General features: G+C 43.2%; 1 protein-coding gene and 1 long non-coding RNA gene across 6 annotated transcripts in view; both read right to left on the reverse strand.

Moving 5' to 3' along the window:
- Window positions 1–320: 320 nt before the first annotated feature.
- Window positions 321–8,150, reverse strand: LOC119287741 (tRNA-specific adenosine deaminase TAD3-like). Of its 4 annotated transcripts, XM_037567344.1 has the most exons (12): window positions 7,987–8,150; window positions 7,328–7,407; window positions 7,186–7,237; window positions 6,500–6,570; window positions 6,066–6,187; window positions 5,553–5,635; window positions 3,178–3,259; window positions 2,448–2,906; window positions 2,189–2,298; window positions 860–2,103; window positions 647–774; window positions 321–575 (listed from the first exon to the last, which is right to left on the reverse strand). In XM_037567344.1, exons 2-10 carry the CDS (start codon window positions 7,383–7,385, stop codon window positions 1,911–1,913), a joined length of 1,230 nt encoding a protein of 409 aa, XP_037423241.1. In that variant the 5' UTR covers window positions 7,386–7,407; window positions 7,987–8,150; the 3' UTR covers window positions 321–575; window positions 647–774; window positions 860–1,910. The 4 variants fall into 4 exon arrangements, with proteins under 4 accessions (XP_037423241.1, XP_037423242.1, XP_037423243.1 ...); XM_037567345.1 differs by having other exon boundaries at window positions 321–774; window positions 7,328–7,394; XM_037567346.1 differs by having other exon boundaries at window positions 321–774; window positions 7,206–7,237.
- A 735-nt stretch (window positions 8,151–8,885) lies between these two features.
- LOC119287743 overlaps window positions 8,886–13,212 on the reverse strand; it is a 6,880-nt gene continuing 2,553 nt past the window's right edge. For both annotated transcript variants that reach the window (XR_005140918.1, XR_005140919.1), the window contains exons 2-4: window positions 10,491–10,585; window positions 9,644–9,716; window positions 8,886–8,995 (exon numbers count right to left, since the gene is read on the reverse strand). This is a non-coding gene — a long non-coding RNA (uncharacterized LOC119287743). The remainder of the gene's footprint in view (window positions 8,996–9,643; window positions 9,717–10,490; window positions 10,586–13,212) is intronic.

Here is a 13,212-nt window from a genome sequence, read left to right on the forward strand (position 1 = left end):
TCTCCCAACCAGGAGGAGAAGAGCAGCAGCAGCCGCACTTTGAAGAGCAGCAGCAGCAGCTCGTTGAAGAAGAGCAGCAGCAGCAGCAGAGAAGAGGAGCAGCAGCAGCAGCAGCTCGTTGAAGAGCAGCAACAGCACGTTGAGGCGGCGGCGCCGGCCGGGAAGGACGGCGGCAGCAGCGGCCTAGAACGGCGGCGGCCTGGACCAGCAGGCGGCAGCAGCTACCAGGAAGAAGAGGGGAGAGGCTCGATGAAGAGAGGAGCGGCGGCCGGCGGCGGCGGCGGCGGCGGCTGGGGAACCTAACCCTAGCTCTTATACCATGTTATGAAGTGAGCCTATATTCCATCGGGCCAACAGGCCAGCACATATACATGAAGGGAAATAAGCAAAGAAGCCCCTATACAATATGATAACTACACACACAGCACAACCCTGTTCTAACAACATGAACCGGCACAGATGATGTAGAGTGAGCCGGAGATGATGGAGCGAGCATGGCTGCTCCCAGCCACCACCGCCAGCTTAGCTTGGTAGTCTTTGAAGTACTTCAATTGTTGAGAGACAGAGATGGCTTTCTGCAGTAGGCCATTATATAATACAGTGATACTTATATTTGCAAGAAAGGACACTCATCGATGATACTTACAATCAGAGTCCCATGGTCATTATAGCCAGATGCAGCAGATGCGAAGTTGGCTCCAAGCAGAAGGTTCTGTCCCGATGCTTGCGGGCTGAGATACGCCGGCGGAGAGCCATTGAACCCAACCTTTTCAGCTGCAACCAACATACAAATCACATTGTAAACACAAGATATACATCGTGAAGTCACATCAGTGTGACAAGATGGTCTAGGGCTAACCTATGAAATCGACAAGCAGCTTGCCGTTGCAGAACCTTCCTGTGGCGACATGGTCTTTGAAGTCCCTGCCATAGGGAGGGAAGTTGGCTTTGGCGATGGTGAAGATGTAGTTGTTGTTGCCTACATCCACCAGCGAGTCGCCGAACACCATCACAGCCGGAACCGCCGGCCCTTCCTCGCCACTATGCCCCGTTGGCTGCGCCGAAAGAAAGATAGCCAGGAGCAGCAAGTACCTCAACGCCATTGTAGCCTGCCAGACTTGTTGCCATTGTAGCCTGCCGGACTAGCTACTACTTTGAGTTGGAGTTGTCTGGAAGACAAGATAATACTATTCTATTGTAAAGAAAGAACACTTTACAAAAAGAAAGCTAGCGTGATGAGCCAAATAGAAACAAACTAATAAAGTAGTAAGAAAACTACAGAAAGAGTGATCTACACACTGGCTTCTAGCTAGGCCAGGATCACCCACAACAAACACATGCCGTCTTTACAAAAAAGAAAAAAAAAGGAAACACGTACCATGGAGAAATAAGAAACACATACAGTGTACTATAAACCAGCAACGGAGAAACAAATGCTTTCTTCTGCTTTTGGATAAGTATAACTGTATAAGCAACCTAAGAGGTATCTGTGCCATGGAAGAAATAAGAAGGAAAATACATTATGGTCGCCCACAGGAGCTTCTGCTGTTCTACATCACCAACCTTCAGAAAAGGCTCCTGGTGTTATGCCTGACACGCAGATGGAGAAGGTACAAATAGCAGAAGCCAAGCACCACAACACCTGGAAGAGAGAAGGCGACAACCCCGAAGCGTTGTCGCAAGGGAAAGCTCACAGGCAAGGCAAATAAGACGGTTATATGGAAAATACGCAGGGCAACCATCACAGGGTCTCTAGACAAAGAACCAACACCACCGTCCTGACAAAGCAAAGGAGAGGAACCAGAAACCCACCGGCGCCACGGCCCTCGCAAAGCGAAGATGACAAACCACAAGCAAGTAGCCTAGAAAAGCTCATAGATTTTCAAGAACTAGGATGGTACAAAATCTGATCAGCCTTTTTCAGGGTAATCACTCGAAACATTCAAATCTGGCTCTGGCATTTTTACCCTAAACACAGAGTAATGGTGATTTAAACTTTTCTCCCCATGCAATCTGTAGACACTGCCCAGCGCTCCAGTGATTGGATTAGGGAAAGCGTAGAAGACACGCTTGAATCTTTGATGTACAAGTGCCATAGCACACCTTCAAAATAAACAAACGTGTCAGCAGCCTAAACAGTAAGCAACAACCAGAAAATGATGTCATACTCTATTAATACTGAACCTACATTGTACAGGGTTCCCAAACAAGGTAGATGTCGAATCCTGTGCATAGATATGGTCTGTTCATTCCAGATAAGTCACTCCCACAATCTTGATGCTCAGCTTGTTCTTTATCCTGATGTTCAAGTTCAAACTTGTTAGAACGTTATGGGGAGAACAACAAATATGCATCATTTTCAGTCCTGGGCTACAGTAATTAGTGTCCAGGGGTTATTAAAGCGAAGTGGCAACAATCGAAGGCGAGATATAAGTAACAGGGCTCACCTTTGTAACTATCTTTGGCCGCTTTGTTGGTTCATTATCAGAACAATTCTCCATATCGCCATTTAAGTTTGATTCGGTTCTTGGAGAATTTGAAGTATGGAACATCTTTCGATCTCTCTCAGCAGCATTTTCAATGGCAACCATGGCAGCATGTCTTAGAGGATGCCAAAGAAAACCACCTTCAGAGGACAATGTCTTCTCAGAAGACCTCTGTTTTGTCCATCCCCAAGAGTTTATACATGACACCTCCAACTTCAAGCGATGGCTAACATGGGAGCTTGTCAGCAACAGCCTGCCATCATTATCCTCAGTTGTATCAGCCAAATAGCGGGCACCATCTGCTCCCACATCAACACAACTGTTCCTTTTCAGAAAGCCACAATTCTGGTGTGTTTGATCTGTAGCCTTTGAAATAATTTGCATACTTGATGGATCAACAATGATGGCCGTGTTGCCCACCTGGGGAAAGCTCACCCATGCAGAAGTTAAGTAGTTAACACAAAAATATATGATCTATAACAAAGAACCAGCAAACTTAAATCACATAATATAAATAAGAAAAACAATAGACATGGTATCCTTGCTAAAGTTAATAGAGTATATTGCACCTTCGCATTAGGGTTGGAAAAGGTTCTCACTTAATACTAACAATAACATTTAGAAAAATAATAATGGGAATCAGTAGAGTAACCTAGCAATAAATAAATAGTGCACAATCAGGAGTGGCCACCTCTGATAACTGGATAGCAGACCTCATGCAATCAAATATTGATGGTAATTCCTCCTCTTTAAATCCAGATGCACCACCAGTGCTGCAACATTAAGAAAAAAGTGCATCAGAAAAGCTAAGTTACGACATGACATTTACTATGCTTATAAGCTGCAATTCAAATTGCTTCCATTGAAAACAATCTATATGAGCAATCCTTAATTTTCCATCCGAAGTAGAAAACATTCCTATGGGTGCATGCAGTAATACTGCAAGTTGAACGAAAATTTGCCCTAGAGGCAATGATAAAGTCATTATTTATTTCCTTATTTCATGATAAATGTTTATTATTCATGCTAGAATTGTATTAACCGGAAACATAATACATGTGTGAATACATAGACAAACTGAGTGTCACTAGTATGCCTCTACTTGACTAGCTCATTAATCAAAGATGGTTATGTTTCCTAGCCATGGACAAAGAGTTGTCATTTGATTAACGAGATCACATCATTAGGAGAATGATGTGATTGACTTGACCCATTCCGTTAGCATAGCACCCAATCGTTTAGTATATTGCTATTGCTTTCTTCATGACTTATACATGTTCCTATGACTATGAGATTATGCAACTCCCGTTTACCGGAGGAACACTGTGTGCTACCAAACGTCACAACATAACTGGGTGATTATAAAGGTGCTCTACAGGTGTCTCCGAAGGTACTTGTTGGGTTGGCGTATTTCGAGATTAGGATTTGTCACTCCGATTGTCAGAGAGGTATCTCTGGGCCCACTCGGTAATGCACATCACTTAAAGCCTTGCAAGCATTGCAACTAATGAGTTAGTTGTGAGATGATGTATTACGGAACGAGTAAAGAGACTTGCCGGTAACGAGATTGAACTAGGTATTGAGATACCGACGATCAAATCTCGGGCAAGTAACATACCGATGACAAAGGGAACGAACGTATGTTGTTGTGCGATTTGACCGATAAAGATCTTTGTAGAATATGTGGGAGCCAATATGGGCATCCAGGTCCCGCTATTGGTTATTGACCGGAAACGTGTCTCGGTCATGTCTACATAGTTCTCGAACCCGTAGGGTCCGCACGCTTAAGGTTTCGTTGACGATATAGTATTATATGAGTTATGTATGTTGGTGACCGAATGTTGTTCGGAGTCCTGGATGAGATCACAGACATGACGAGGAGCTCCGGAATGGTCCGAGATAAAGTTTAATATATGGGATAATAGTGTTTGATCTCCGGAAGGGTTCCGGAATTCACCGGAAGGGGTTCCGGATGTTTCCCGAAATGTTTGGGTACAAGAACACGTTATTTGGGCCAAAGGGGAAAGCCCACGAGGCTTATGGAAAGTGCAAAAGGAAGTTTTGCGGAGACCAGAGGCTAGACGCCAGGAACCCTGGCGTCTAGGGGGTAGACGCCGGGAACCCTGGCGTCTAGCCCTGGAGTCCGTGTAGGACTCTTGCCTTTCGGGCAAAACCAACTTTGAGGAGGCTTTTACTCCAAGTTTCGACCCCAGGGCTCAACATATAAATAGAGGGGCAGGGCTAGCACCAAAGACACATCAAGAAACACCAAGTCGTGTGCCAACAACCCCGTTCCCTCTAGTTTATCCTCCGTCATAGTTTCCGTAGTGCTTAGGCGAAGCCCTGCGGAGATTGTTCTTCACCAACATCGTCACCACGCTGTCGTGCTGCCGGAACTCATCTACTACTTCGCCCGTCTTGCTGGATCGAGAAGGCGAGGACGTCATCGAGCTGAACGTGTGCAGAACTCAGAGGTGCCGTGTGTTCGGTACTTGGATCGGTCGGATCGTGAAGACGTACGACTACATCAACCGCGTTGATAAACGCTTCCGCTTAGCGATCTTCAAGGGTATGAAGATACACTCCCCCTCTCGTTGCTATGCATCACCATGATCTTGCGTGTGCGTAGGATTTTTTTTGAAATTACTACGTTCCCCAACACAAGTTATACACCGCAAATTATGATTCAGTTAGTCAATTACTTACGACTGCTATGTCAAGTTACAAGCCTGTTTTTCCCTATTTTAGCCTTAATAGACCTTCCCTTGAACAGAATACACATGTTTGGAATTGGAACTCTTTCTAGGCTGGGCACAACCTTAGTTGACAATCTGGGTTGTTAAGTACTCGTACGTCGTACCAAAGGATAGCACTGCCAAGGACCATAACAAGGAAGGGAAATCATTGCCATGCCAGCCTAAATTTGGCTTGTATGCCGATCAAGGACAGTGTGTTTCATGCTACACAGGTGGTCAAAGCAATAAAGTGTACAAGACAGGAGTAACCAATGGCATTAGAAAAGTAGAACACAGCAAATACATCCTATGAAACAGAATCAGAACATACTCATGCAGGGGATGATAGGAAGTTGGCCAGAGTTTGCACTGTTCCTCCCATTCCTCTTTCGACATAGCAGGATAGCTGGCAACCTGTGGAAGACAATGCAAATATCGAATATCAACATACGACAGGCTTCACCTGTAAAAAAAGTCCAGTCGATTATATTTTGATACATCATGACTGATAACTATTTAGTTATGGCTTTATCTACTATCATTATTATCCACATTTTCACAGAACAAACTACAATATATTTAACCAATGTTCCTGATGTAAGTGCATTCTGGACTATGTAATGCATTGCTATCAGACTGTCAACAGGTCAGACAAAGAAAACTTGGCGGTACCGCGGATATCAAACTAGAGACTACATTTTCATTCATGATGAGTGCATGATAAATTTCACGAAGGTTACTGCATAATAGGAACTAGCAGGTGCCCATTTTCATGTGCTTATTTTGACAAAAAGTGAAAAGCTGATCCAAAGCGACAGGAGTTCAATTCCACAAGGATACTTACTTTTGCAATGAAAGGGCTCAACTGGTAAGCCTCCACTACCTTCTGCACATCCTCAGGAAACCCATTCTTACAACTTTCAGTCCTAGTGGAAAGGCATAAGATGATCGATAACTCGGATTTTTCTGTCAAAGAAAAATAAACAAAGAAAAATTACACAGGAAAGAGGGAGCACCAAAATGTTTTGACATAGTCACTGGTCACATGTTATACACAGCTTTCAACATGGTGAGTTGCTGAGATTTATATCCAATCTATAGATGGTTGTGCTAGCATTACTGGACTATTAATAGCTCTGACATGGTAAGCTTGGAAGTATATACAGATCTATACAACGGCTTCAGTGATCATGTGATCCACTTTACAACGTTATGAAAGTATGCACTCATAGGGCAAACAGAAAATAATAGAGAACTAAATAAAAGTGTATGTACTACCACACTCAATACGGCGACGCACCCGCTTAACATGCCGCAGATTCTCCAGTGGGCACACCTGATTAAGTTGCCTGAAATGTCACACACTAACAAGTCACTGCCTGGAATATTCCACAATGATTTTTAAAGTTTGTGTCCACACAAGCCAACAACATTCACATAATAGCACTTAAGCATGGAATTGTGAAACAAAATATAATTACAAATTAAACAAAAAGTGGGACTCGAATTTTATGTCAGTTTTCTCTGTAGATGAATTTACCAATCCACAGTTCCACTTTTGTGAACAAAATTGCCACTTAACCAACAAAATTATTTTTTTACTTTTGAAATTTGTATCCACAAGTTGTGGTCTAAAACTTGTATCCAAAAGGTTACTAAGGTTTTATTAAGCAAATATGAATTGAAATTGAACTCCTCTTTATGCTGTAATCAGTTGAACACGACAGCTATTTTTTACTCAGAGTTAGCATTAAACAAAAAAACATGATTCCGAAGGTACACCATTGAATAAAAGCAATCCTTAAATATCAATATGTTCTTGCCATCAATTAGTTTGACAAAAAAAGAAGGAATAGTCAGTAATACTGTCCACAGAATAACCCTGTTAGTTGCAATCCTCTACTGATAAATCCTAACCAAAAATACCAGCTGAATAAACAACGAATAGGAGTAAATTCATGTACCTAATGACAGTATTGGCTACCTTGGATTCAATCTTCGCAGCCACCACATCAACTGGCAACAATTGAAGAAAAAAGAGAGAATATGATACTAGAATAGCAACAAAAACAACTATAGTAACAAATTAGTGATTAAAAGAGAAACCTGTAGAATGTGGGAGGGGAGTTGGGTTGCCGGCGACCTCGATAAGCTCCCACGCCATGACGACCAACTTTAAATGGAAACTGAAGTCAAGAAACAAAAAACGCACGGGCTGATTCTTAAGGCGAGAAATTGGTCGATCTAAAATCGCAAGCTGTGGCACTGGACCAGAAAAAAGCAATAAGCAGGAAGAGGAAGAAATGGATTGATAAATTGAACAAATGGAGGAGGCCAGTAAGTAACCATGGGGAATGTGAAGGTCCGAGCTAAATCAGAAGCATGTGTTGAGTCAACAGCACAGAAGCATCAACCACGCAAAACCAAAACCAACCTAATTAACCACGCACAGGGCATGAGGCGCATCATGACATCTGGAATATAAGTGCCCTCCAAACCCACTGTCAGCACTATTAAGTAGACAAAGAAATAAAATTACAAACTACAGCATCCTATTTCAGTTCCACTTCTACTGTAGCTGGCAACTACAAATGCCATACTCATAGTGCAACCCGACTCCAGTAGATGAAATTTTGTGTTCCGGGGCTACGATTCATCAACGCATTGCGACAATCATAGGTTCAATTTCACTACGATTCATCAACGCATTGGCAGTTGGCACAAAACAGCCTGAGAGGAGCGAGAGGGTCGGGTGACCGGCTGACCTTTTGTGGTTCTTCGTGCTCCGGTAGAAGATGCTCCTTGGGGGCGGCAGAGGAGCTCAGGGGGAGCGCCTCCCGGCCGGCGGCGGCGGGCGGAGCCAAACCCTAGGCGTGTTTCTCCGATCCTTCAGCCGGCGGCGGAAACGGGGAGGGAGAGTGGGTTGGTTGAGGAGGGGAACGGAACGACCTATCACGGCCCACTGGCTTTCCAGGGCCCGGTCCACCACCAGCGCATGTGCGTTTTGAATGTCTCAGTTTCTAATTATAACTAGACCCACCTTTCATGCCGGGCTCTACCACAATGGCGACACATAAAACATATCAGAATAATGTACCACCATTTATGTTCTTCAAGCATGGCGGTGTGAGCTTTTCATGGAGCTAGACACGGTGATAAGGATACTAACAGCTTAATAGACGGGAAGGAACCTCCAAGAGAGTGAGTAGACAATTCAACCTTGGAAACACACACATTTATTGAGACACTTCCTCTAAGTTGAATGACTCCTTATCCACCTTCACCCTGTAGGAAGGCTCTTCTTCTAGTAAAGTAGGCAGAGATCATGCGGCATGAAAAATTGGAAAACACACATTTGACAGTTCTGATTGCATTCACCAATCTTATCTGACTCTCATGTGGATCTGTGATTGCATTCACCTTATCTTCGACTCTAATATGGTCTATGTTTTATGGCGCGCGTTTTTAGAATGACATACCTTGCCTTCATCCATTTCTTATATTGGAATGCCTTGCCTTTGTCCATTCCCATAATGCTTATCGAGACGGATATGCCTACGCCCAGTTACTGTTATTGCATTACATCTTCACACCTCTAAAAATGCAGTTATCCAGTACAAAGGAACAACAAAGAAATTGTAAAACTATTTGCTCTTGCGTCGGTGTAGCTCTGCCACAAGATCGGCTGACCTAGATGCAGTGGAGCACATGGTCGGATGAGCTGGACACAGTGGAGCTCGGTGACCAGCACGCAGGAGCTGGACTGCACAATTTCTATTCATGAGCAACAAAAGAAATTACCCTTCTGACAAACAATTTGGAAAATGTACAACCTTATCAGTTCAACAAGATTTCAGGTGCTAATCAAATCAGATACACACAACAAACGAAACACACTTTTCCTTACTGTTGAGCATTTTGTTACAAATTCTTCAATTGAAACGCTAAGCAAGGTTGACTTTTACTCAATGTAAATCCTAAACAAGAACTTACATTTTCTTATAACCATCAGAATATCGAAGAACAATTGGTTGAAGGAATATATATCCACAAATTAAAACAGAATCTAAGTTAATGGGTTCGAAACAGGAGGTACACCCAAAAGTTAGTGTAAATGGCCTTCACTTCAAAAACAGGAGGTACATCCAAAAGTAAGTGTAAATGGCTTTCAAACAAGTGCTTGCAAACACAAACATTCATAAAAAAATCTTTTTTAGGAAAAACATATTTAATCTACTAAATACGTGCAACAGTGCAAGGGGAACTTACTTTTTTCTTTTCTTCTAAGGCCCTTATTTGCTTCAAATAAGATTCGTTCGGCAAAATTATCAGTGTACTATTTGGAATAGTCAATTTTATATATGAACAAACATCTGTGAGAAGGTCTGCAGAGGCTTCAAACAAACTTGTTGGATGTCTCACCTCCAAACAAACTTGATGGATGTCTCACCTCGAAACATACTTGGCTGATGTCCCACCTGTAACGTAGCTACATCTGTGCGCAGCCAAAGTAGGAACATTACGCAAAAGTATGAACATCAACCAAAAACTTGATGCGTTCTAGCGGACAGAACATTGCCTATTTGAATGCTCGGATGATAGCTGAACCGCCTTAATGTCTTCTACTTCAGACCATAGCATACAATTAGTGTTCTACACTTCTACTTCAGACCATAGCATAGATGTCACTTCTACTGCTCCCACGAAATGGCACGAGATGATTGTGCCATTTCTCATTACTGCAATATAAGCTGACTAACTGCTATTGAGTAAGATATATGTAGCACGTAGCAAACACCCTACAATGTACATTCCTTCTTTATATCATCACACTACAAAAATATCAGTGCACAACAAATAGAAATCTATGTAAAATTGGATGGCGTCCACAACTATTCTTGTAACTTAACAATAAAGTATGTGACATATCATGTTATATATTTCCTTCAAGCCCACAAAACATGTTGTATATTGTTCAAAATATTCCATAGGGATATTTCCTATCTGAAAAGTGCTGAAAAACATCTTTGTTTTGTTGAAATAACTACTAATGACATGAATCAAGAGGTCGTCAAAATTATGAATGAACGTCTCCGAAAATAAAATTTCATCGGATAGTACATCAGAAAATATTGCTTTCAAATATATATTGTGTTCTAGCTAGCATATGAATCTTCATGTTCATTAGGAGGTCACAAATCAGGGGTGAAAAATATGTTGGATGAGAAAGGATGGTGCACGTTTTTTAAAAGCTAAAAAGATGTCTCACCATGTGTTGGATGCTTCAATGCAGTGCGGAACTTGCACGGGAGAAGAACATTACCGGCGGCTAGCCTCGATCTCGCTCGGCCATGTAGGACAAGTCTGAGCCAATGAACCACGTAAAGAATCAAGACGATGACGTTTCGGCCCAAACCAAAAACAATGTGGGGGCAAAAGACTCATGGAGAAGATGTTGATACTGTTAGAAAACGTGAGGAAGAGAGAATGACCGAACAGTTTTCTGTATTGAGGAGGAGAGAGAGATATACAAGGTTACATGGGCCTGGGCCTCACTCTAGACTATGGGCCTGGGCCTGTACAAGACAAATACAACATACTTCACTCTAGACTATGGGCCTGGGCCTGTACAAGACAAGCACAACATATATACTTAACACCCCCCCTTCAAACTTAAGGTGGGTCGGAGCATCTGATACACCAAGTTTGGGACATATTGTAGCTTAACAGTGGATTGTTGACAATGAGATTGAGTGAAAAATGCATCCACACCAATGTGTTTGGTCAACTCATGCTTGACTAGGTCATTAGCAATCTGAATAGCAGCAGTGCTGTCACAAAGAAGAGGTGTTGGTGTATGACATAAGACACCAAGATCATCCAATAGCCAGCGAAGCCATACAATCTCTGATGTAGTAGTAGAGAGAGCCCTAAGCTCTACCTCGGCGCTGGAGCGAGACACGGCGGTTTGCTTCTTTGATTTCCATGCAATGAGAGATGTACCAAGAAATATGCAATAGCCAATGACCGAGCGACGATCAATACGATCACTCGCCCAAGTGGAATCAGAGTAAGCATGAAGCTGGAGCTGACTGGAATTAGCATAGAACAAGCGGCGAGATGTAGTTCCCCTTAAATACCTAAGGACTCGGAATAGGTGACCATGATGAACTGAGGTGGGAGCATAGAAAAATTGACTGAGAATATGGACTGCATGTGCAATGTCAGGTCTGGTCACTGTGAGGTACACTAGACTGTCGACAATGTGACGGTAGCGAGAGGGATCCTCAAGAGGAGTGCCATCAGTAGGACGCAACTGCAGATGAAGCTCCATAGGTGTAGCAGCAATGCGCGTGTCAGTGAGACCTGAGCGAAGAATCAAATCCTGAGTGTACTTTTGCTGGGAGATATAGTAACCATCATCAGTGTGCTCAACCTCAATCCCGAGAAAATAGCTGAGAGACCCCAAATCTGACATCTTGAATTGTTCACTCAATTTTTTTCTTAACAAAACCAATATACCCAACATCATCTCCAGTGATCAACATGCCATCTACATAAAGTAGAAGCAATGTACGACCATGCTCAGATGTATGAATGAAGAGTGCAGGGTCATGTTCGCTAGGAGAAAAACCGGCAGCTTGAATCATAGAACTGAACCGCTCAAACCAGGCACGAGGGGCTTGCTTAAGCCCATAAAGAGCCTTTCGAAGACGACAAACATGACCTAATGGAACCTTGATACCTGGAGGTGGCTGCATATAAACCTCCTCATGTAAATCACCATGAAGGAAGGCATTCTTCACATCCATGTGGTAAATTTTCCATGACCGAGTAGCAGCCACAGCAATTAGAGTTTGAACTGAAGTCATGTGAGCAACAGGAGCAAACGTCTCATCATAATCTTTCCCATGAGACTGCTGAAAACCTCTTGCAACAAGGCGAGCCTTGTAGCGTTCCACAGAACCATTTGACTTGGTTTTAACCTTATACACCCATTTGCAAGTGATAGGGACTGAACGAGGAGGTAATGGTACCAAATCCCATGTACCAGTACACTCTAAGGCTGCAAGCTCCTCAGACATAGCCAGTTGCCACTCAGGTGACACAACTGCCTCCTGATAGGTACTAGGCTCAGAAACAACCACTGCATACAAGTCCTTCTTGTATCGCGTTGCTAAAGAAGAGCCGTCAGTGCAAGGATTAGTAGTACTGGCTGGAGGAGTAGAAGACAAAGGCATAGATGACTGCGTGTCACATGGAACTTTAGAACGACGAGTGTAATGGAAAGTACTGGCTGGAGGAGTAGAATAATGACGAGTGTAATGGAAAGGAAGACTATCTAGAGGTGGAGCTAGTGGAAGAGAGAAAGGAGCTGGTGAGGAAGGAGATGAAACATGTGGTGGAGATGGTTCTGATGTTAGGACAGAGGAAGGTTGTTCAGCTATAGACTCATCTAAAAAGATAGGTGGAAGTGAAAGAAACGAGGTAGACTCTAAATAAGTTGAGGATGATGGTTTAGTGGAAGGGGAATAGAAGAAGGGTTGATCCTCAACAAAAGTGACATCGCGAGAAAAGCGAATGCGGCGAGCAGAAGAATCATAGCAACGGTAGCCCTTATGTTCAAGACTATATCCAAGGAAGACACACTCAGCAGACTGAGCAGTCAACTTGGTACGCTCACGAGGTGCTAAAAGAACATAACAAGTACAACCAAAGACACGGAGGTGGTCATACGTGGGAGGAGAACCAAACAAAACCTCACCAGGACACTTGCCCTCAAGGCGGGTAGAAGGTTGGAGATTGATAAGATAAACAGCAGTTGAGATAGCTTCACCCCAAAAATGAGTGGGGACAAAGGAAGAAATCAGAAGGGTACGAGCTGTCTCAACAATATGGTGATGCTTACGCTCAGCAACGCCATTCTGAGCATGGGCACCAGGGCATGAAAGCTGAGGGAGAGTACCCTCAGATGAGAGAAACTCACGAAA

The sequence above is a fragment of the Triticum dicoccoides genome, chromosome 4A (assembly GCF_002162155.2).
Source record: "Triticum dicoccoides isolate Atlit2015 ecotype Zavitan chromosome 4A, WEW_v2.0, whole genome shotgun sequence".
In the NCBI taxonomy this organism is placed as follows: Eukaryota; Viridiplantae; Streptophyta; class Magnoliopsida; order Poales; family Poaceae; genus Triticum; species Triticum dicoccoides.